The following is a 25245-nucleotide window of genomic DNA, read 5'->3' on the forward strand; positions in this document are numbered from 1 at the left end:
TAAAATTAATTGTGCATACAATATCTCTAACCAAAATGGAAAATGCATGAATAAGCTATCTGCAAGGTTGGAACTGGTTGAGTTTAAAGCTGCATTGGCTCCAGGATTAAAAGATTATAGTTCTCGGCAGTTTTGAATAACAACTTGCATTTATGTAGCGTTTCTTATGCAATAAGCCTCCAAATCACTACAGTGAGAAGGAAAATGATGAGGTACGACAGAGCATGGAGCGAGAGAGATGGGAGCCTAAAACATGACCACAGACAAGGTTTTTGTCTAGGCTTATGAAAGCGAGGATTGAGGTGGCAAGGAGGAGGGAAGTGGGTAGAGAATTTGAGAGCAGGAATGTAGTAGCTGAAACAAACCACCCCAAATGATGGAAGAGAAAAAAAAAGGACGATAATCGAATTGGAACGTGTCTGGTTTGTGACAGTTTGCATGGCTTTTATTAAGCTTGCGATGAACTTTATCATTTAACAGGTGGTTTCAACTTTAGAAATAATAAACATGTCCATCTAAGAGAAATGGCCAATGCTGGAGAATGCACTTAAAGCCCCTCAAAGACGTCTGACCGACTCGCTGTTAATTTCCAGTCCTGGCTTTGTCAGATATGAATGGAACTGTGATGGTCAGTTGCGCACACTACCAAAGATTTACCAAATAATTGGGTTAATTAATACTGGGCTAATCTCAGAACAATTTATTTAAATCATGAATTTGTGGACATGATTGTGTTGAAACAATACTGACCATTTTTCAATATATTTCCATGGTGTGGCCCCTGGAATTTGAACAATTCTCTTGGAGTAAGGTGCCGTGAAACAGAATGCTCTTGGTCTTGTTGCCCATCTTCTCCACCCCAATATTGCAAGACAATTCCTAATTCAGGAATAGCATGCATAAGATGCAACAGACTCATTTTATGGTTAATGTGCATCATTAAAAAAATTTTCCTCCTTCACCTTCCCTTCTCTGTGTCCCCCTACCATCCACCCCTAAATAGGGGATTTATATTTATTGCTGCCTTTATCCTTGTGCAGCTCTGGTGCTAATTGATACCAAAATGTAAATTCTCCCCACCCCCCGCGCCACTCCTCGCCCCTATTGGAAGCTCCTGATATTGGTACGGCATGAGACCAGGTTCCTATTTCGGCCAATAATGCCTTTATTCTGGTAGGTCTGCGCAGAAAAAAGAACAAACTTGTGTTTATGTAAAGCACCTTATTGCTTCAGGATGGCACAAAGCACGTTATAACTGCTTGTGTAGGCAAATGCAGCAGCTCATTTGTACACTGCAAAATCCCATAAACAACAAAATAGGATAATATTTAAAGCGGAAGAGGATTACAAAGCTATGGGAAGAGAACAGGGCATTCGGGTTACTTTTGGATTGCTCCAGCAAAAAGCCTGGCACTTGCATAATGGGTCAAATGGCTGCCTTCCGTGCTGTAAACGTCTGTAGTATGGTTCTGTGGAGAATGGTTTATTAATCTTCAGGCCGAAGGCTGTTTGATTTTGCTCATTGTACCCCTAGGTTGTCACTGGAAATGATTCTTAATCAGTAATGGGTTTCATCGCTGTTGGCAATATGGGATGTTATACAATTGGCTATTTTTGGATGTGCTGTGACAGGAACTTGTACTGCAATTGCACCATGTAGTGTTTAAAAACTTCAGCTAACTCCAACCCTGATGTATTGCAAAAGCTCTGTTCACTGCACTCATTTCCTTAGAAATTTGACAGAAATTCAGATATGCTTTAGAGGCTTTAGTTATGAGGGGAAACTAGAGAAATTGTACGTCTTTGCATTAGAATGTACAGGAAATGTTGAGATCATTTGATAAGTATTTAGTTATGAAGGAAGGGCTTTAATAAATAGGGAAAAACTGTTTCCACTGGTTGGTGAGTTGGTAACTTAAAGGATATAAATTGACGAGTGCAGGGAGGATTTTTTTTGACGCAGAGGGTTAAGAACATAAGAATTAGGAACAGGAGTAGGCCATTTAGCCCCTTGAGCCTGCTCCGCCATTCAATAAGATCATGGCTGATCTGGCCGTGGACTCCGCTCCACTTACCCGCCCTCTCCCCGTAACCCTTAATTCCCCTATTGGTTAAAAATCTATCTATCTTTGACTTGAAAACATTTAATGAGCTAGCCTCAACTGCTTCCTTGGGCAGAGAATTCCACAGATTCACAACCCTCTGGGAGAAGAAATTCTTTCTCAACTCTGTTTTAAATTGGCTCCTCCGTATTTTGAGGCTGTGCCCCTTGGTTCTAGTCTCCCCTACCAATGGAAACAACCTCTCTGCCTCTATCTTGTCTATCCCTTTCATGATTTTAAATGTTTCTATAAGATCACCCCTCATCCTTTTGAACTCCAACGAGTAAAGACCCAGTCTACTCAATCTATCATCATAAGGTAACCCCCTCATTTCTGGAATCCGCCTAGTGAATCGTCTCTGTACCCCTTCCAAAGCTAGTATATCCTTCCTTAAGTAAGGTGACCAAAACTGCACGCAGTACTCCAGGTGCGGCCTTACCAATACCTTATACAGTTGCAGCAAGACCTCCCTGCTTTTGTACTCCATCCCTCTCGCAATGAAGGCCAACATTTCATTTGCCTTCCTGATTACCTGCTGCACCTGCAAACTAACCTTTTGGGATTCATGCACAAGGACCAAAAAGAGTTTCATGCACAAGGACCTCCAGGTCCCTCTGCACCACAGCATGTTGTAATTTCTCCCCATTCAAATAATATTCCCTTTTACTGTTTTTTTTTTTCTCAAGGTGGATGACCTCACACTTTCCGACACTGTATTCCATCTGCCAAACCTTAGCCCATTCGCTTAACCTATTCAAATCTCCTTGCAGCCTCTGAGTCCTCTACACAACCCGCTTTCCCACTAATCTTAGTGTCATCTGCAAATTTTGTTGCACTACACTCTGTCCCCTCTTCTAGGTCATCTATGTATATTGTAAACAGTTGTGGTCCCAGCACTGATCCCTGTTGCACACCACTAACCACTGATTTCCAACCGGAAAAGGACCCATTTATCCCGACTCTCTGCTTTCTGTTCGCCAGCCAATTCTCTATCCATGCTAATATATTTCCTCTGACTCCGCGTACCTCTATCTTCTGCAGTAACCTTTTGTGTGGCACCTTATTGAATGTCTTTTGGAAATCTAAATACACCACATCCATCGGTACACCTCTATCCACCATGCTCGTTATATCAAAGAATTCCAGTAAGTTAGTTCAACATGATTTCCCTTTCATGAATCCATGCTGCGTCTGCTTGATTGCACCATTCCTATCTAGATGTCCCGCTATTTCTTCCTTAATGATAGTTTCAAGCATTTTCCCCACTACAGATGTTAAACTAACTGGCCTATAGTTACCTGCCTTTTGCCTGCCCCCTTTTTTAAACAGAGGCGTTACATTAGCTGCTTTCCAATCCACTGGTACCTCCCCAGAGTCCAGAGAATTTTGGTAGATTATAACGAATGCATCTGCTATAACTTCCGACATCTCTTTTAATACCCTGGGATGCATTTCATCAGGACCAGGGGACATGTCTACCTTCAGTCCCATTAGCCTCTCCAGCACTACCCCCCTAGTGATAGTGATTGTCTCAAGGTCCTCCCTTCCCACATTCCTGTGGCCTGCAAATTTTGGCATGGTTTTTGTGTCTTCCACTGTGAAGACGGAAGCAAAATAATTGTTTAAGGTCTCAGCCATATCCACATTTCCCATTATTAAATCTCCCTTTTCATCTTCTAAGGGACCAACATTTACTTTAGTCACTCTTTTCCGTTTTATATATCTGTAAAAGCTTTTACTATCTGTTTTTATGTTTTGCGCAAGTTTATCTTCGTAATCTATCTTCCCTTTCTTTATTGCTTTTTTAGTCATTCTTTGCTGTTACTTTAAATTTTCCCAATCCTCTAGTTTCCCACTAACCTTGGCTACATTATACGCATTGGTCTTTGATTTGATACTTTCCTTTATTTCCTTGGTTATCCACGGCTGGTTATCCCTTCTCTTGCCGCCCTTCTTTTTCACTGGAATATATTTTTGTTGCGCACTATGAAAGAGCTCCTTAAAAGTCCTCCACTGTTCCTCAATTGTGCCACCGTTTAGTCCTTGTTTCCAGTCTACTTTAGCCAACTCTGCTCTCATCCCACTGTAATCCCCTTTGTTTAAGCACAGTACGCTCGTTTCTGACACAACTTCCTCATCCTCAATTTGTATTACAAATTCAACCATATTGTGATCACTCATTCCGAGAGGATCTTTTACGAGGAGATCATTTATTTTTCCTGTCTCATTACACAGGACCAGATCTAAGATAGCTTGCTCCCTTGTAGGTTCTGTTACATACTGTTCTAAGAAACAAACTCGTATGCATTCTATGAAATTCCTCCTCCAGTCTACCCCGTGCGATTTGATTTGACCAATCGATATGTAGGTTAAAATCCCCCATGACTACTGCTGTTCCTTTTTCACATGCCTCCATTATTCCCTTGATTATTGCCCGCCCCACTGTGAAGTTATTATTTGGGGGCCTATAAACTACGCCGACCAGTGACTTTTTCCCCTTACTATCTCTAATCTCCACCCACAATGATTCAACATTTTGTTCATTGGAGCCAATATCATCCCTCACAACTGCCCTGATATCATCTTTTATTAACAGAGCTACCCCACCTCCTTTCCCTTCTTGCCTATTTTTCTGAATCGTCAGATACCCCTGTATGTTTAATTCCCAGTCTTGGCCACCTTGCAACCATGTTTCTGTAATGGCCACCAAATCATACCCATTTGTAATGATTTGTGCCGTCAACTCATTTACTTTATTTCGAATGCTGCGTGCATTTATGTAGAGTGTTTTCATCATAGTTTTTAAACCATGATTTTTAGTTTTGACCCCTCCTGCAGCCCTTTTATATTCAGTGGCCCTTTTTGTTTCTTGCCTTTGGTTTCTCTGCCCTCCACTTTTACTCATCTCTTTTCTGTCTTTTGTTTTTGTCTCTCTTTTTTTTTTTTTCCCTCTGTCTCCCTGTATTGGTTCCCATCCCCCTGCCATATTAGTTTAACTCCTCACCAACAGCACTAGCAAACACTCCCCCTAGGACATTGGTTCCGGTCCTGCCCAGGTGCAGTTCGTACTGGTCCCACCTCCCCCAGAACCTGTTCCAATGCCCCACGAATTTGAATCCCTCCCTGCTGCACCACTGCTCAAGCCACGTATTCATCTGTGCTATCTTGCGATTCCTACTCTGACTAGCACGTGGCACTGGTAGCAATCCCGAGATTACTACTTTTGAGGTCCTACTTTTTAATTTAGCTCCTAGCTCCTTAAATTCATCTCGTAGGACCTCATCCCTTTTTTTTTTTTTACCTATGTCGTTGGTACCAATGTGCACCACGACAACTGGCTGTTCTCCCTCCCTTTTTAGAATGTCCTGCACTCGCTCGGAGACATCCTTGACCCTTGCACCAGGGAGGCAACATACCATACTGGAGTCTCGATTGTTGTTAGAACATGGAATGTTCTATCAAAAATGGTGGCAGCAGAGTACGTAATAGGTTTTAAAAGGGAAAACAAAAATGTAAAGGTAAGGGGGGGCATTAAGTGGATAGCTCAGAAGGGACCGGGTGCAAGTGACCCTATTTGCCGCCTCCTGTGGTATAAATTTCATTAATTCTAATTGCTCATTGTTTCCAAACAACTTTAACATGGGTAGCAAGGATTCATCTTGAGCCTCTTTGTACAGCATCTACAATAGTTCAAGCAAGTATTTCATTACTAATATAGGGTACTTGCAATCATCACTTCTGGTTTCTTGTAAGACTTGTAACTTTATTGAAAGAAAATCATAGGTTAGTTGCTCAAAACTTGGAAGAAAATGTCTTATTTAACCTGCTTTATTTTGGCAGCAGTCAACTTCTCCCTCTCTTTTCCCCCCCTCCCCGTGACCAAATTGTGAAATTTAAGAGATGTGGACAATGCCAAATACTTGATTGGTGAGCCAATGTGCAATTACTGGATCTTAGCACAAAAAAAATGTCTCCATCTTGTGTGAATTTGAGCGGTCAAAGAAACTAATAAACAGTGGATTTTTAATTATGTTGTGTTTTCTCTTTTGATCTTTTTGGAAAGGTCTCTTGCGCACTTTGAGTGCAGTGAATTGCTGAAATTGGTATTTCCTTGTACCTGGAATTTCCACATTTCATATCGGCATTGTTCTTAGACAGCACTTTTATCTTAACGTATGGTTTTGAACAGTGATTAGCTTTTTTTTCTCACTCATCTTTCAAGGGTCCTAAAGCAACAACATCTTCTGGTTCTGTGCCACCTTCATCGGGAGGAGCTCCCGCCCCCCCTCCTCCTCCTCCTGCAGGACCGCCTGCAATGGCTTCTCCCACGGGGGACACAAGTAGTTCCCGATCATCTCTATTTTCTGATATTAACAAGGGATCTGGAGTTACAAGTAGTAAGTAATATACTGTGTTGGAGTTGTTTGTTCGTACTTGATCTGAAATCACCACCCTGATTTAAATGGACCACAGTAGCTATAAATTCTGTAGATATTTCTGAGCTCTTAACAACAGTTGGGCCATAAACAGGATAGACTGCTCAAATGTAATTTTAGCTTTCAGGTTTTCCTTTCTTTGAGGAGAGGAATAGTAATTAGGATTTACTTGGAACAAAGCCTATTGGTGAATTTGTGTATTTTTCTTTATATAAAAAGATGTGGTATCCATTAGCTTTAAGGGATGTGAAATGGACACTGGTAGCCCTGCATCAAGTAAGCATCCTTTTGAATAATATACAAAGTTGGAATACCCTTGTTATCCTCTGCCTTAGAGGAAACACTCCAGTAGGGATCCACAAAGTTGGTACAAAGATGCTGCAGTGTCTCCCCTGAGCCCTGGAAATCAGACCAATGAATTCCAATGTATACCTAACTCATACTATTTGTGTTTTTATATTATTCATTGGTTTGTTGAATTTCTTGTAGCCAGGAGATTTGGAAAAGGGTATTTTTAGTGCTAGTGTCTCATTGGTAGATAAATCCTAAATTGAGATACGAATATCTCTTGGTACAGGTATCTGCAACTTGAGATTTATGGAAATGGAAAACGTGGATTTAAACTTTGTGCATGGTCAGTGAGGCGCCACGGTTGTACACAGACAAGTCCAAATACTCCTGTAGTACAGGGTACTCTTCTGCAAATGGAGTTAAGATGCATAGAGCTGGAAATGAACTAAAATGTTAAAAAATATATCTTGGATTATGCTGTAAACATTTTGTTCATTAATTCAGGACTGAAACATGTGTCGGACAGTGAAAAAACTCACAAGAACCCGACATTGAGAAACCCAGATGCTGTCCATTGTAGTCCAAAGCCATTCAAAGCAGCTACTCCATCACTGAAGCCAGCAGCCAAGAAAGAGCCGCCCATGCTAGAATTGGAAGGAAAGAAATGGAGAGTGGTGAGTCTTAAAAGTTAAACTGAATTATAATTTATGGGATAATAGGTTGTATGATTTCAGAAGAATTGCAAAAACACCCTTGATCTAGAGGATAAATGCATCACCAAATGTGCCATGTACAAGAGTCCTTAGTTCAATTCCTGGTATTTGCTTAGTTGATTGCAGCTGGAACAACAATTCGAGCTCCAGTTAGCCTCAGCACCCCTGAACTTAGTGAGGGAACAATTAGTCAGTATTGTGCCCCAATAGCTGTCCTTGTGACCCCTGGTGCAAAATGCATATCTGTGGAGGTCATTACAGGGCTAGAATGGCGTACAAAGATAGAGGGAAGCAAGGTCTTGGCGGGATTTCAAAAACGAGGATGAGAATATTAAATTTGGGATATTGGGGGACGTGGAATGCAATGGTTAACCCCCCCCCCCCCACCCTCCATTTCAGTGCTTCTTAAGAATGTGTTCTTTTCAAACTCTTTTTCTCTCCACAGATGCTGCCTGACCTGCTGAGATTTCCAGCATTTTCTGTTTTTATTTCAGATTCCAGCATCTGCAGTATTTTGCTTTAGTAATAAAATGTCTAAGATTGTTCTCTACTTGTAGGAAAACTATGAGAATGCCAATAACCTGATGATTGAGGACACAGAGTTGAAGCAAGTGGCGTATGTGTATAAGTGTGCACACAGCACCCTTAACATCAAAGGCAAGATCAACTCCATCATTATTGGTAAGCAGAAATGAGCAAAGATTAAATCTTCAAGCTGCTTTTTAAAAGCCTTAAGTTTGTGTTTTTCCCAACATTGGGACGACTTTAGCTCAACAGTCATAAGTTCTACTTTTCTTTCATCAGGCGAGCAAATTAATAGACTAAGTCTGTTTAGTGGTGACTTGTCTCTCAAATTCAGATTGTTCACTGGCTATTGCAATATATCTGATTAAATCTGGATAGACTTTATGGTACCTGTATAAAAAAAAACACACTTCACAATTATTATTTATCTTCTTCCTCTGGGCTTTCCTTCACCGTCCTTGGAAGGAAAGGCCTTCTCCCTGAGCATGCTGTAATGCACCACTAGGGATTGCACAGCTACAGACTGAGGTGAATTCTCCCTCAATTCCCTCATTGTAGGGAAGCACCTGGTCTCGACTGTGGGTTGAGAAACTCATTGCATGCGAAAAACAAACTGGTCATTTTCAGTGTTGTAGTAATTTTGGAGTAAATTAATCCACTATTTTTTAATTTTCAAATTTAATCTCATCAAATAGAAAGCTTGCATATAAATTCTTATTTATATAAAACAACACTAATCGTCATGTTTACTTCTGTCTGCATGCCACTCAACCATGTACTGAAATTTATTTTTGCATCTAATCCAAAGCCTATAAATTGGAGTATAATATCAACATCTGTCATTGGGAAAATGCTGGAGTCCATTATTAAGGAAGCAGTAGTGAGACATTTGGAAAAGCATGATTCAGTCAAAGCAGAGTCAGCATGGTTTTATGAAAGGGAAATCAAGTTTGACAAATTTGCTGGAGTTCTTTGATGATGTAAAGAGCAGGTAGGATAAGGGGAACCAGTGGATGTGGTGTATTTGGATTTCCAGAAGGCATTCGATAAGGTGCCACATAAGAGGTTACTGCACAAGATAAAAGTTCACAGGGTTGAGGGTAATATATTAGCATGGATAGAGGATTGGCTAACGGAAAACAGTCGGGATAACTGGTTCATTCTCTGGCTGACAAACAGTGACTAGTGGGGTGCCGCAGGGATCTGTGCTGGGTCCTCAACTATTTACAATCTATATTAATGACTTGGAAGAAGGGACCGAGTGTAATATAGCCAAGTTTGCTGATTATACAAAGATGGGTGGGAAAGCAAATTGTGAGGCGGGCACAAAAAATCTACAAAGGGATACAGACAGGCTAAGTGAATGGGCAAAAATTTGACAGATGGAGTATAATGTGGGGAAAATGTGAGGTTATCCACTTTGGCAGAAATAATAGAAAAGCAAATTATAATTTAAATGGAGAAAAATTGCAAAGTGCTGCAGTACAGAGAGATCTGGGGGTCCTTGTGCACGAAACAAAGTTAATATGCAGGTACAGTAAGTAATCAGGAAGGCAAATGGAATGTTGGCCTTTATTGCAAGGGGCATAGAGTATAAAAGCAGAGAAGTCCTGCTACAACCGTACAGGTTATTGTTACGGCCATACCTGGAGTACTGTGTACAGTTTTGGTCTCTGTATTTAAGGATATACTTGCATTGGAGTCTGCTCAGAGAAGGTTCACAAGGTTGATTCAGGAGATGAAGGGGTTGACCTGAGAATAGGTTGAGTAGGTTTGGCCTATACACATTGGAGTTCAGAAGAATGAGGTGTGATCTTATAGAAACGTATAAGATAATGAGGGGGCTCGACAAGATGGATGCAGAGAGGATATTTCCACTCATAGGGGAAACTAAAACTAGGGGACTTTGGGCTCAGTTTTTCCCAAAGCTTTTTTTGTGGGTACTTGAAGAGTTCCACCTGTTTTTTTTGGGGGCCCAAGCACTCCAAAAAAAAAAAAAAGTTTCCCTGTCTGATTTCTTCATTTTGGCATGGCCTAACCTGTCCTTTTAGTTTTGGGGGTGGAGCCTTGATTTGCGCCAAAAGGATCGGGTTGCCATGGAAGAAGGGACTGAGTGTAACATAGCCAAGTTTGCTGACGATACAAAGATGGGAGGAAAAGCAATGTGTAAGGAGGATACAAGAAATCTGCAAAAGGACATAGACAGGCTAAGTGAGTGGGCAAAAATTTAGCAGATGGAGTATAATGTTGCAAAGTGTGAGGTCATGCACTTCGGCAGGAAAAAAAATCAAAGAGCAAGTTATTATTTAAATGGAGTACAGCGGGACCTAGGGGTACTTGTGCATGAAACGCAAAAGGATAGTATGCAGGTACAGCAAGTGATCAGGAAGGCCATGGTAGCTTGGCCTTTATTGCAAAGGGGATGGAGTATAAAAGCAGGGAAGTCTTGCTACAGCTATATAAGGTATTGGTGAAGCCACACCTGGAATATTGTGTGCAGTTTTGGTTTCCATATTTACGAAAGGATATACTTGCTTTGGAGGCAGATCAGAGAAGGTTCACCACGTTGATTCTGGGATGAGGGGGTTGACTTATGAGGAAAGGTTGAGTAGGTTGGGCCTCTACTTGTTGGAATTCAGAAGAATGAGAGGTGATCTTACCGAAACGTATAAGATTATGAGGGGGCTTGACAAGGTGGATGCAGAGAGGATGTTTCCACTGATGGGGGAGGCTAGGATTAGAGGGCATGATCTTGGAATAAGAGGCCGCCCATTTAAAACAGAGACTAGGACAAATTTCTTCTCTCTGAGGGTTGTAAATCTGTGGAATTCGCAGCTTCGGAGAGCTGTGGAAGCTGGGACAGTGAATAAATTTAAGACAGAAATAGACAGTTTCTCAAATGATAAGGGGTTATGGGGAGCGGGTGGGGAAGTGGAGTTGTGTCCATGATCAGATTAGCCATGATCTTATTGGAATGGCGGAACAGGTTCAAGGGGCGTATGGTCTATTCCTTTTCCTATTATGTTATGTAACCAGGGACACAATGCGAGCTGAGGCTGCAAAGTCAGATATACAGCCAGCTCCCAATACATTAAAACACATTGCAACAATTTACAAACACATTAAAATATATTGCAGCAACTTGCCTCCAATTATTAAAGCCAGTCCCGCTACCCCAGCCCCTACCCCTATCCGAAGGACTTGACGGTCTGCTTGCCTAGCCTGCCCTGAGCCCCTTGCCAATTCCGGTCCAGCCTCCCTTCCCCCCTGCCTCAGCCCCGAGTGCTTTGCCGTTCCCCTGCCCCTAGCCCTGACTGAAGGGCTTGCTGGTCCGCTCTCCAGCCCGGCCCTGGCTCCGAGTGCCTTGCCAGTTCGCTCCCTAACCCTGGCCGAAGGGCTTGCCAGTCTGCTTGCCAAGCCCGCCCCGAGCACCTTGCCGGTGCTGGTCCAGCTCCAGCCCCCCAACCCCCCTCCTCCCAAGCCCCGAGTACCTTGCCGGTCTCCCATCCGTAGCCCTGGCCGAAGGGCTTGCCGGTCCGCTATATTTGCCCCGAGCCCAGGCCGAATGGCCTCCCGGTCCGCACCCCTGCCCCTATCCCAGACGGAATGGCCTCTTCCCTCCCAGTCCCCGCACCTAATTACACCCAGAAGGCTCCCTTCTCCCCCCCCCCCCCCTTCGTTCCTTCCCCCCCACCTCGTTCCTTCCCCCTTCTTCCCCCCCGAACCTCGTTCCTTCCCCCTCTTCTCCTCCCCCCCCCCCACCTCTTTCCTCCCCCCCCCACCTCTTTCCTTCCCCCCCCCCCCACCACCTCTTTCCTTCCCCCCCCCCCCACCACCTCTTTCCTTCCCCCCCCCCCCCACCACCTCTTTCCTTCCCCCCCCCCCCCCACCACCTCTTTCCTTCCCCCCCCCCCCCACCACCTCTTTCCTTCCCCCCCCCCCCCACCACCTCTTTCCTTCCCCCCCCCCCACCACCTCTTTCCTTCCCCCCCCCCCACCACCTCTTTCCTTCCCCCCCCCCCACCACCTCTTTCCTTCCCCCCCCCCCACCACCTCTTTCCTTCCCCCCCCCCCACCACCTCTTTCCTTCCCCCCCCCCACCACCTCTTTCCTTCCCCCCCCCCACACTCTTTCCTTCCCCCCCCCCACCACCTCTTTCCTTCCCCCCCCCACCTCTTTCCTTCCCCCCCCACCTCTTTCCTTCCCCCCCCCCACCTCTTTCCTTCCCCCCCCCACCTCTTTCCTTCCCCCCCCCCACCTCTTTCCTCCCCCCCCCACCTCTTTCCTCCCCCCCCCCACCTCTTCCCCCCCCCCCCCACCTCTTTCCTCCCCCCCCCCACCTCTTTCCTCCCCCCCCCCCACCTCTTTCCTCCCCCCCCCCACCTCTTTCCTCCCCCCCCCACCTCTTTCCTCCCCCCCCCACCTCTTTCCTCCCCCCCCCACCTCTTTCCTCGCCCCCCACCCCACCTCTTTCCCCCCCCCCCCACCTCTTTCCTCCCCCCCCACCTCTTCCTTCTCCCCCCCCCCCACCTCTTTCCTTCTCCCCCCCCCCCCACCTCTTTCCTTCTCCCCCCCCCCCACCTCTTTCCTTCCCCCCCCCCCACCTCTTTCCTTCCCCCCCCCCCCACCTCTTTCCTTTCCCCCCCCACCTCTTTCCTTTCCCCCCCCCACCTCTTTCCTTTCCCCCCCCCACCTCTTTCCTTCCCCCCCCCCCACCTCTTTCCTTCCCCCCCCCCACCTCTTTCCTTCCCCCCCCCACCTCTTTCCTTCCCCCCCCCACCTCTTTCCTTCCCCCCCCCCACCTCTTTCCTTCCCCCCCCCACCTCTTTCCTTCCCCCCCCACCTCTTTCCTTCCCCCCCCCCACCTCTTTCCTTCCCCCCCCACCTCTTTCCTTCCCCCCCACCTCTTTCCTTCCCCCCCCACCTCTTTCCTTCCCCCCCCACCTCTTTCCTTCCCCCCCCACCTCTTTCCTTCCCCCCCCACCTCTTTCCTTCCCCCCCCCACCTCTTTCCTTCCCCCCCCCCACCTCTTTCCTTCCCCCCCCACCTCTTTCCTTCCCCCCCCCCACCTCTTTCCTTCTCCCCCCCCCACCTCTTTCCTTCTCCCCCCCCCCCACCTCTTTCCTTCTCCCCCCCCCCCACCTCTTTCCTTCCCCCCCCCCCACCTCTTTCCTTCCCCCCCCCCACCTCTTTCCTTCCCCCCCCCCACCTCTTTCCTTCCCCCCCCCACCTCTTTCCTCCCCCCCCCACCTCTTTCCTTCCCCCCCCCACCTCTTTCCTTCCCCCCCCCCCCCACCTCTTTCCTTCCCCCCCCCCCCCCACCTCTTTCCTTCCCCCCCCCCCCACCTCTTTCCTTCCCCCCCCCCCACCTCTTTCCTTCCCCCCCCCCCACCTCTTTCCTTCCCCCCCCCACCTCTTTCCTTCCCCCCCCCACCTCTTTCCTTCCCCCCCCACCTCTTTCCTTCCCCCCCCCACCTCTTTCCTTCCCCCCCCCACCTCTTTCCTTCCCCCCCCACCTCTTTCCTTCCCCCCCCCACCTCTTTCCTTCCCCCCCCCACCTCTTTCCTTCCCCCCCCCACCTCTTTCCTTCCCCCCCCCACCTCTTTCCTTCCCCCCCCCCCCACCTCTTTCCTTCCCCCCCCCCCCACCTCTTTCCTTCCCCCCCCCGCCACCTCTTTCCTTCCCCCCCCCGCCACCTCTTTCCTTCCCCCCCCCCCACCTCTTTCCTTCCCCCCCCCACCTCTTTCCTTCCCCCCCCCCACCTCTTTCCTTCCCCCCCCCCACCTCTTTCCTCCCCCCCCACCTCTTTCCTCCCCCCCCCACCTCTTTCCTCCCCCCCCACCTCTTTCCTCCCCCCCCCACCTCTTTCCTCCCCCCCCACCTCTTTCCTCCCCCCCCCACCTCTTTCCTCCCCCCCCACCTCTTTCCTCCCCCCCCCACCTCTTTCCTCCCCCCCCCACCTCTTTCCTCCCCCCCCCACCTCTTTCCTCCCCCCCCCACCTCTTTCCTCCCCCCCCCACCTCTTTCCTTCCCCCCCACCTCTTTCCTTCCCCCCACCTCTTTCCTTCCCCCCCCACCTCTTTCCTTTCCCCCCCCCCCACCTTTTTCCTTCCCCCTCCCCCCACCTCTTTCCTTCTCCCTTTCCCTTTCCCCTCCCCCTCCCCCCACCTCTTTCCTTCTCCCTTCCCCTCCCCCCTCCACCCACCTTTCTCCCTTTCCCCTCTTCCCCCCCCCCCCCACCTCTTTCCTTCTCTTCCCCCCCCCCCCCCACTTCTTTAATTCTCCTCCCTCCTTCCCCCCGCCCCCACCCCTTTACCTTTTCCTGCTGCTGCTGTCCATGCGTCTGTTGCACTTATCTGCGCCGATTTCCTTAACTCTTCAGAAGGTTTTTCTGCAGAGGCCACATACACTGGACTAAGCAGAACTGGAGTAACTCTCAGCTGGTCAAACTTGCCTAAATGGCCAGAATTGGTATGGGTGGCAGTTTACGCCCCCTTTGTCTGGGGGGAAAAAAAAACTTGCCTTAAAAAAAAAAAAAATTGTAACTAACTGAGCTACGCTGGTGCAAATTGATTGGGAAACTGTGCTTTTCAACTTCGGCAAAAAAAAATGGCGCAAATCGCTGGGGGAAATTTGAGCCTATAGTCTTAGAATAAGGGGCCGCCGATTTAAAACTGAGATGAGGAGGAATTCTCTGAGGGTTGTAAATCTATGGAATTTCTACCTCAGAGAGCTGTGGAAGCTGAGTCATTGAATATGTTTAAGATGGAGATGAACAGATTTTTTGAGCGATTTAAAGGTTTATGGGGAGCGGGCAGGGAAGTGGAGCTGAGTCCATGACCCAGATCAGCCGTGATCTTACTGAATGGCTGAGCAGGCTCGAGGGGCCAAATGGCCTACTTCTGCTCTTATGTTATATTCACAGTGGCCACCTTGGTGACCGAACGCCCTATGGGTCGGATTTTCAGCTTTCGGGTTTTTTTGGCAAACTGTAGTGATACGTGAAACTTACTATTTTTGCTGCGCTACCGTTTTTAGGCCGAAATTTTGGGTTTTATGTCTCGTTACGGGGGGGGTGTAGTACGAAGATTCGCGCCGGAAAAACGTGAATTTTGACAAATTTAGTCCGGGGCCAGGTATGCTGCGAGAGAGGCTTTTGGGGGGGGCGGGGGGGGGCAACAAAAAACATTATAAAAACATTCACAAAACTCTTAGCTACCAAATCGCTGAAAAATAATTTAAAAGTAAAAACTTTAACTTACCTTTGCAGGTTTTCATACCGCTGCTGGCAGGACTGCACTGACAGGTTTGACCTGGCGGTATTCTGGCCGCGGTGTACGGGTCAGGAGAGTGTCGAAAGTACGACACAAACGCAATCCGTGTCATTGCACGTCGGCGCACCTCTCGCTGGCGGTACTTGAAAGCACCACCTGTAGAGGTGCTACAATTGGCCAGGGCTTTATTAATGGGATCAATTATATAATCAATGTTTAAAGAAAAATAAAGTCCTTTGTAACTGGCCAAATTGTGTAAGCGTCTTGGAAAAGGCTCAGTAGATGCAAGTGCTAGTGGGATTTTATAGTATGTGTAATGATGCAGCTTTCTACACCCTGACACCAATCCTGTTGCTTTTTTTTAAACAGATAACTGTAAGAAAATGGGCCTAGTTTTTGAAGATGTTGTTGGAATTGTGGAAATCATTAATTCCAGGGATGTGAAAATTCAGGTAATTGAAACATTGAAACATAGAAAATAGGTGCAGGAGTAGGCCATTCGGCCCCTCAAGCCTGCACCACCATTCAATGAGTTCATGGCTGAACATGCAACTTCAGTACCCCATTCCTGCTTTCTCGCCATACCCCTTGATCCCCTAGTAGTAAGGACTACATCTAACTCCTTTTTGAATATATTTAGTGAATTGGCCTCAACAACTTTCTGTGGTAGAAAATTCCACAGGTTCATCACTCTCTGGGTGAAGAAGTTTCTCCTCATCTTGGTCCTAAATGGCTTACCCCTTATCCTTAGACTATGACCCCTGGTTCTGGACTTCCCCAACATTAATAAGAACATAAGAGGATGAGAAAAATAACCTGATCTGAAATAAATAACAGCAAGCAAGTGTTCAGCTAACATATGGAGAGAGTGTGAAGCTAATGAAGGGAGGCCATTGTGTTAATGTGGTAGTGAAATTTATGGTGACAAATTAAACCAAGGTACTACATCTTGGACCCTGGACATCAGTGCCCCTCCGCTCCTTTGCGCAAGTGGCTATTCACAGGAACTTGGATAGGGAACTGGGCTATCACGAGAGCAACCAATTCAGTCCTTGTCCTTGCCTGATAATTATACGTATTTTCCAGCACAGGGTCAGTAAATACTAGTCAGGAGCAGGAACGCTGGCAGATCTTTGTCTTTCTAATCCGGGGCATTCTGCTGAATTTTGTCCTAACTATCCTGTAGAGATCAGCGAGTTCCTATGACTCAATTGGTTGAACCTGGGGTGTTCTGGTCATCTTGTCTTGGTAGCATACTAGGCATGTAGCTCCTTAGCCACCACCACCATCTCAAGGGCAATTGGGAATGGGCAATAAATACTGCCCTTGCCACTGATGTCCACATCCCAGGAACAATTTTTTTAAAGCCACCTTGAGGATTGATTTGCCTAATTAGCTTTAGAAATTGATGAGTGGGTACTTTCCACTTACCATTACATTGAGCAATAATCTCCAGTACATTAACTGTTGATTATTGCTTGCCAATTGGGAAAATTAGAAATGCTCATTTCCTTTCACTGTTGAAAGCTAAGTAAATATAATTTTATGGAATTTGCTATATGATCCTCATGATGGCTGTGAGGAGAGTATAGTATTAATTGTACAGCTCCAGTTTAATCCTGGTCTGTGATATGTTGAATTATCCTAGCCTAGGGCTAAAGAAGAAAAAAAATCATCCAGGTGGTCATTCTCGATCCCTGCTGGAAATTGCATGTACAGATATTGGGTGACAAATCAGGCCCTCCGCCAGCCCGTGACCAGATGACCTGCTGCCACTAAACTGATGTGCCAAAGGGATGCTGGTGTTTATGGAAATGCTTATCGGCTTGAGTCATTATCTTGATGGATGAGGGAAAGAAAAGGAAGTGGGTGAAACGAATCATCATCGTGGTGATGCTTTCATTATATGGCATAGTGATCCCTTCTTGGGTTTTCAGCCCTGAAAAGAAATCTTCAGTGATGTGCAATCTATAACTCTCGAAGAATCCTTGCCTTAGTCAGTGAAAGCAAGAAAATGACTTGCAACACAGGAAAAGAACATTGCAGGAAACAGCAATTTATAATTTTCAAGGATGGGTGATCTAATATGTCTGTAACATATGGAAACACATAGGCCAAAGAGCTGGCTAAGAAAATGTAATTTAGGTTGCATTGATTTTGTTTATTATAAGCAAGCTTTTAAAAAAAGTGAAAAATTAAACCCCCAAAAACTCCGCTATATTCAGAATAAGTCGATTTTGTTTTGAACGTCATTAAAACTCAAGAAAGGAAGCGAGTAACTTTTCTGGGGGGGTGGGGTGGGGACGGTAACTGTTTTTCAAATAGTTCACACACCATTTTTATGGGTTGATCTTCCGATTCACACCTAACCCATTGATTTTAAAGTTACATTAAGGAACATGCTTTTATTGCTGTATATAATGGTAAGATTAAAAATTGCTGGAGATTACACATGGGAACAGCCACAATTGTGGGCAACAGTTGCGATCTTGCTTTTAGCAAGCAATGTCTTTGACCGGCATCAGTCTTCAACCTTAGTTTTCAGGCGACTAGTGTCAGTAACTGTCAGTGTACTGCTGTATTTGCTCCATACCTAACTCAGGATGGAAGACTGACATTTTCTGCAGTATCAAGAATGTCTAATAATAGCTAAAGATGATCCAGGTCCTTTTTTTTAAATACTACTTTTCATTCTGAAAATCACATCCAGAGATCTGTGCACATCACATCTGTGACGCCAACACATTATGTGCTGACATCACTGCTTTGATGCACAAGCACCCCTGGCTCTGATATTTGATAAGAAACCAGTGAAAATTCAGGTGGGGTTTTCCCCCCTCAAATTGGGAGGTAATTGGTTTTATTAATTCATTGCCCTGAATCGAACAATTTATTAGTGAACATTGGTACAAACTGATTTTAATGACCCCTACAGATTTTTTTTCAGGTTTGTTGCGAGTCTTGTAATCTCCAATCATCCAAGTGAGAAAAAGGTCCATTTTCATAGAAACATAGAAATTAGGTGCAGGAGCAGGCCATTCGAGCCTGAACCGCCATTCAATAAGATCATAGCTGATCATTCAACCTCAGTACCTCTTTCCTGCTTTCTCTCCATAGCCCTTGATCCCTTTGGCCTTAAGAGACATATCTAACTCCCTTTTGAATATATCTAACGAACTGGCCTCAATAACTTTCTGTGGTAGAGAATTCCACAGGTTAACCACTCTGAGTGAAGAAGTTTCTCCTCATCTTGGTCCTAAATGGCTTACCCCTTATCCTTAGACTGTGACCCCTGGTTCTGGAACTCCCCAGCAACAGGAACATTCTTCCTGCCTCTAGCCTGTCCAATCCCGTCAGAATGTTATATGTTTCTATGAGATCCCCTCATTCTTCTAAACTCCAGTGGATACAAGCCCAGTTGATCCACTCTCTCCTCATATGTCAGTCCTGCCATCCCAGGAATCAATCTGGTGAACCTTCGCTGTACTCCCTCAATAGCAAGAACGTCCTTCCTCAGATTAGGAGACCAAAACTGAACACAATATTCCAGGTGTGGCCTCACCAAGGCCCTGTACAACTGCAGTAAGACCTCACTGCTCCTATACTCAAATCCTCTCGCTATGAAAGCCAACATGCCATTTGCCACCTTCACCGCCTGCTGTACCTGCATGCCAAACTTCAATGACTGATGTACCATGACACCCAGGTTTCGTTGCATCTCCCCTTTTCCTAATCTGTCACTATTCAGATAATATTCTGTCTTCCTGTTTTTGCCACCAAAGTGGATAATCTCACATTTATCCACATTATACTGCATCTGCCATGCATTTGCCCACTCACCTAACCTGTCCAAGTCACCCTGTAGCCTCTTAGCATCCTACTCACAGCTTACACTGCCACCCAGCTTAGTGTCATCTGCAAACTTGGAGATATTACATTCAACTCCTTCATCTAAATCATTGATGTATATTGTAAATAACTGGGGTCCCAGCACTGAACCCTGCAGCACCCCACTGGTCACTGACTGCCATTCTGAAAAGTACCCGTTTATTCCAACTCTCTGCTTCCTGTCTGCCAACCATGTCAGTACATTACCCCCAATACCATGTGCTTTAATTTTACACACTAATCTCTTGTGTGGACCTTGTCAAAAGCCTTTTGAAAGTCCAAATACACCACATCCACTGGTTCTCCCTTGTCCACTCGTTCTCCCTTGTCCACTCTACCAGTTACATCCTCAAAAAATTCTAGGAGATTTGTCAAGCATGATTTCCCTTTCATAAATCCATGTTGACTAGGACCGATCCTGTCACTGCTTTCCAAATGCGCTGTTATTTCATCTTTAATAATTGATTGCAACATTTTCCCCACCACCGATGTCAGGCTAACCGGTCTATAATTCCCTGTTTTCTCTCTCCCTCCTTTTTCAATTCAAATTAGGTTGACGCATAATTAAACTGCGCTCTGTTTCCTTAATTTAGTTTTCCTAACCTTTATACACATTCCAGAAATTGATGAATCTGGTTTTGGTTACTTAGTTTAACATTTTCAAATAGGCAGACACCCTTCTGAATTGATTTTCATTCCGATGCTTGCTGTATGTGTAAAGTCCATATCCAAAGTGGTTCTCTAAAATTTTTTCTGCAGGTGTTGGGTAAAGTGCCAACTATATCCATCAATAAGACTGATGGCTGCCATGTCTACCTTAGTAAGGATTCCCTCAGTTGTGAGATTGTCAGTGCCAAGTCCTCTGAGATGAACGTCTTGGTTCCCATCAAGGAAGATTTTGTAAGTACAGTTCTTTCACCATTTTTAACATGAACACAATTCTGTAGGGAGGAAGAGGGTTGAACCAGTGGCCTACAGTCAGCCATTAAGTGTGCAACAATAATCAGTTTACTTGCCCTCACGTTTTTCTTTCCATCCCTGCGATGTACCCCAGACATGGTTTAGAAATAGCCAATGCAGAACAGCTGTTCAAACTTAGGAATTTGTGCAATCTCCATCATGGAGCATTGGGGGAAAAGCATCAAATTATAATCAATGTTTCCATTCATTTACATATATCTCTGGTTGTTGATTCAAGAGACCTTGCCATTCTGATTTAGAATGTATCTACTAATCAGGCCAGAGCCTTTTCCAAATCTCCAGGTCCTCAAATTTCCAACAGGACAAATCGCTCAAGGTTGTCTGGACTTCCAACAGCCAGATTGCCTGGCCTCAGAAGGCCACATATGGCCCACAGGCTGCAGTTTGATGTAGTACATTAGCACACAAACATGCAACAGAATTGGCTTACTGCAATTGAGGTATGGCAAGAGAATATTACTGCGTGCCTCCTACTGTAACTCAATATTATGCAGAAGTATTGAATAATTGCATGTCCTTATTAAACATCCAGTGTTTCATCATCGGTCAGAAATTCAAAGTAGTTCTACTTCGGCACTTGACCCATAGTGAAGAACAACAAACTATAACATCCAAGGGGAGGGCAGGTTCCTGGAACATGCATTGCCTGAGGATTGGAAAGCAGGCTAATGGAGTCGACCTTTAAAAAGGGGCACAGGCATGACCCATCAACTACAGGCTATTGAGCCTAACATCTGTTGAGTAAAGTATTAGAAGGCATCCTGAAAGGATGGGATAATGAACGCCTAGCTATCTATGGTATCATAAAGAATAGAATACAAATCCCAAAAAGTGATAACCAGAATAAGGCACTGGTATATCTGCCTGGAGGTAGTATGAAAAAAAAGCAATCAAACTGATTCTCAGCTTACGGAATATGAACTGAGGTTGAAAAGCCTGGAATTGTTGACTGTGGAGAGAAAGTTCAGGGGAGGTGCATTGAAGTACCTTAAGGGAGCAGATGAATTGAACCCTGGTAATGTGTTTGAGGTTTCTACAAGCTCCAGAACTGGGAACATGGGCTCAAACATAAAAGGGTAGATGGACACATAGAACAGACTTCCCAGGGAAGCAGATGGTGTGGGAAAATTGGGAGCATCAAATACATATTTGAGTGGGTAATAGGTATTAGGATTTTGGGCTTGCAAGATGGATTGAAGTTAAGTCCTTAACTTTTCCTTTGTTCCTACAATAGGACTTGGCATAATAAAGTGTGGTTAAACTCCACCCATAATAATCTGGTCCCAAACTGTGAAACTCCTTGGAGTGTTTTGTTGCATTAGTAGCAGGTGAAAAAGTTTTTTTTTGCACATCCTGAAAGTGAAGCTAAATAACACTGAGCATGACTGGCTTTTCATCGCCCCTATTTATCTGTGTTCTGAGCCGAATGAGATGCCGTGACGATTCTATCACTAGCTATAAAGTAGAAAATATTCAGACCCTAGGCATGATTATTGCTGATCTTTATGAAAATGCATGTAATTAATAAAAAAAAAAATTCTAGCATTTGTTTACTTTTTGGTTTTCTTTAATAGGTTGAGTACCCTATCCCAGAACAATTCAAGACTGTCTGGAACGGGCAGAAACTGGTGACTACAGTAACAGAAATATCCTGTTAAGTGTATGGATCCTGGGGGCGTTTACCCACAGGCATGGTCTTAATGTCGTTGCTAGTAATGATGAGCCTGATTAATCTGTAGAAGCAACAAGCTAACTTTCTGCACATTCTACTCTTAAACTTCTCCTATCACTCCTCATGAGAGGTACTTAATCTGCTACAGCATATACCTCAAAAGTACTGGAATTACCCATTCCAGTATAAAATGGCCTAAAGTAGCTGGATTAGAGCATGATGGCCGGTCTCTGAGATTCTAGCAATATGAATACATATTCATGAATCTGTGGGAGTAGAACAGTGTGGAGAGATGGGAACAATTGGAGAGAGCTCTTTTGAGTGAGTATATTGCACCAAAATACAATTTTACTAAAGACTAACATTGCTGAGCTCTTATTGGGGGTAGGTGGTCGCCCTTGCTTAAAGAAATTATTTCTAAAATTTGCAATGCATGGATACTATTCTAATCTTGAAGATCTGCCATCGAGGCACAGGGGAGTTCTGATATGCAATTACAATTTTGTCTTTAATTTCTTCTAACTCTATGCCTCTTGCTTTGATTAATTAGGCTTTGGGGATCGCTCTGTGGAACAGCTGTTGCTTTTAGTTTAAGTTCTGGGTGAAACAGCTATTCACTGCACTGCTGGGATTGTTTTTTATCCTTGAGACCATGTAGCCTTTTTTACAATGATCAATGTGCACAATTGTAACACATCCATTCCTATATGAACCAGACCAAAAATTGTGGGTGAAAGGATGAAATCCTGAATTTCTTATTTTTATGCAATTAGCTCTCCAATCTTGTGGATCTGGTTTTGAAAGTATGAAAACTGATTTAAAGTGCATCAGTCTAATTTCCTGCAGAACGTGGATATGGGCAAATTATACGATTATTTTGTGGACTGTCTCTAAAGCATTCCATGCCTTCCAAACACACATGAGAATTTCTATGAAAATCTATCTTTTATCATTTCTCTCAATCTTAATCCATCTCATACTTTATCAACGTGGCTTCACGAGTTGTACTTCTACTTCTACAGTTTGCTTGGCCTGAATTTTATTTCTAGCATAATAGATGTAAGCTAAAGTTGGGACCCTGACGTGGTTTGTCCTCTGTTGTGGCTAAAATAATTAAAATATTGGAACTCTGCTGTACCTTTTCTCAGGGTCCGGTTCCTGCTGAATTGTGTACAGCATCTGTTGAGAATATAGCTGATACAATGCATTCCCTGACTTTTGGTGTCTGCTTTCAGAGAGGGGGGTTCTTATAAAGGGTTAAATTACTTTGATTCCTCTCTCTAACGTGTTAATTTACTCCAGTGTTTCAGTAGATGGATTAAATAAGGCTATTTTGTTTCTGGATATGAACATTTCAGCACTGGTTGCACTATGTACGAGAGATTTTTTTTTCTTTCAGAATCTTTTCAATTTAAAATAAATTCCACTCATATAGAGTAGAAAGCATTGCCGAATCGATACTTCACACAATCATTTTTTTAGTGCTTTTGTTTTCATTATATTGTGCATTAGCTTCATTTCAATTTTTATTTTGAAAATATCAATATTGTACTGTACTAATGGGTGGGCAGTATTTGGGGCCTAACGGTATATATTATGATTTCTGAATGGGCCACTGAACTTTGCTGTGATTACAGTATATTTACATGTCCGAGTTCTGTGGGGATATGTTGGGAGATACTTGCAGTCCTCGTAAGTTTACGAATTTGTGGCGATGGTGGTGGTGGGAATTTACCAGACGCAATAAATATATACCGTGATTATAAATGGCTACACTTGGGTTACAAGGCTATTGCAGAAAATTACTTCAAATTATAAACTGGGAAGATTGAAACAGCCAAATTGAGATTAATGTAATTGCCTTGAACTCATGAGTTGTCATTTATTTTATATGAAATGTACAATACAGTGAGTCTTTACATTTAAAATGAACTTGCTCAGTGAGCAGTTCCTGTGCTCTTAACAAGTTGTTACCCATCTACCAGACAGATGTCTATCGTTCCTTTTGGTGTGATAACTTAGTTACTGTATTGTATGTTCTAAACCTGATATCAATGTTTCAATATCAATTTACATAATTTCAGTCACGTGCAAGAGGGATCAAACTCAGTTCTTGCTACTTGTGGTTACTATGCTATCTTATGTACATCAGGAATTAAACTATAAAATAAAATTTGCCAACTTGCTTATAAAGTGTCACTTTTTCTGTGATTGTTTCTAGTTTCTTTAGTTCTTCAAGGCTATAGATCAATGGCCTTGGGTAAAAGTAATATGCATCAAAATCCCTGAGCTTAAACCATTATCTAATCAGAACTGGTCAACTTCTAACTGAATTAAGTAAAACAGTTGCTGATGTCTGAACAGAATTCTGAGGACTTCATGGGTTTTTAGGAACTAGTTTCTGCTTTCCGAGAAGATTTCCATTCCATTAGACTGGGCTGGGATAATCGCTAGATCCCATGAGTGAAAGGACACGTTTAGTTCCTGCATCAGAAAAACATACTGGCTGTGCTTTTCTACATCTGTACTTGTCAGTATCTGATTTTCAGCCAATTAAGATGAATAGATTGAAAATCGTAGGCCGCCGAGCGCAAAATCACAAGCTGTCATGCTAGAGGGTTCTGAAGATGCTTTCCTTCCTTAACCTCTGCGATATCCTGGATTAGCAAAAAACTTGAAACAGGGGCAATGTAGTAACCAAAATCCTTTTGGAAATCCAACATTAAGAATATTTGTTGCTTCTGGATCACTGACATACTGCCAGCCTAAGTAATTTATAGAATCATAGAAATTTACAGCGTGGAGGAGGCCATTTTGGCCATCGTAGAGCATTCCACTTTCCAGCCCTTGGTCCGTAGCCCTGTAGGTTACGGCATTTCAAGTGCACATCCAAGTACTTTTTAAATGTGGTGAGGTTTTCTGCCTTTACCACCCTTTCAGGCAGTGAGTTCCAGAGCCTCACCACTTTCTGGGTGAAGAAGTTTCACCTCAAATTCCCTCTAAACCTCCTACCAATTCCGTTAAATCTTACAACTTGTGGCAAGATAGTGAAGTTCATTCATGACCCAATGTGCGTTCACAGAATTTTTTGGTTGTGATTTCTGACATGTTAAGGTCCTATTCTCTGCATAAGAGGAAGCTCTTGCACATCTCCAACAGCTGATTATGGAGTGAAATTGGGGGCAGCAGCCTTAAAAGTAATGGGTTTTTCAGTGAAATTATGAAAAACAGTGGTCCATGCACAACAATTAACATTTCCTCAAATCACAGGGTGGAATTAAACCTTTTGGGATTTAAATACCAATCCGATGTGTACCAGAATTGGAGCACAAACTATTATAAATAAATAGGCCATGATGGTAC

General features: G+C 44.3%; 1 protein-coding gene across 3 annotated transcripts in view; it reads left to right on the plus strand.

Moving 5' to 3' along the window:
• The window catches only part of cap1 (CAP, adenylate cyclase-associated protein 1 (yeast)), a 64133-nt gene extending 40058 nt beyond the window's left edge, over positions 1 to 24075 (plus strand). For all 3 annotated transcript variants that reach the window (XM_070899133.1, XM_070899135.1, XM_070899134.1), the window contains exons 8-13: positions 6325 to 6499; positions 7334 to 7503; positions 8100 to 8223; positions 15711 to 15793; positions 19989 to 20129; positions 21785 to 24075. In XM_070899133.1, the coding sequence (XP_070755234.1) occupies positions 6325 to 6499; positions 7334 to 7503; positions 8100 to 8223; positions 15711 to 15793; positions 19989 to 20129; positions 21785 to 21868 (777 nt within the window). In that variant the 3' untranslated portion in view covers positions 21869 to 24075. The remainder of the gene's footprint in view (positions 1 to 6324; positions 6500 to 7333; positions 7504 to 8099; positions 8224 to 15710; positions 15794 to 19988; positions 20130 to 21784) is intronic.
• Positions 24076 to 25245: the final 1170 nt, after the last annotated feature.

The sequence above is a fragment of the Pristiophorus japonicus genome, chromosome 14 (genome assembly GCF_044704955.1).
Source record: "Pristiophorus japonicus isolate sPriJap1 chromosome 14, sPriJap1.hap1, whole genome shotgun sequence".
Lineage (NCBI taxonomy): Eukaryota > Metazoa > Chordata > Chondrichthyes > Pristiophoridae > Pristiophorus > Pristiophorus japonicus.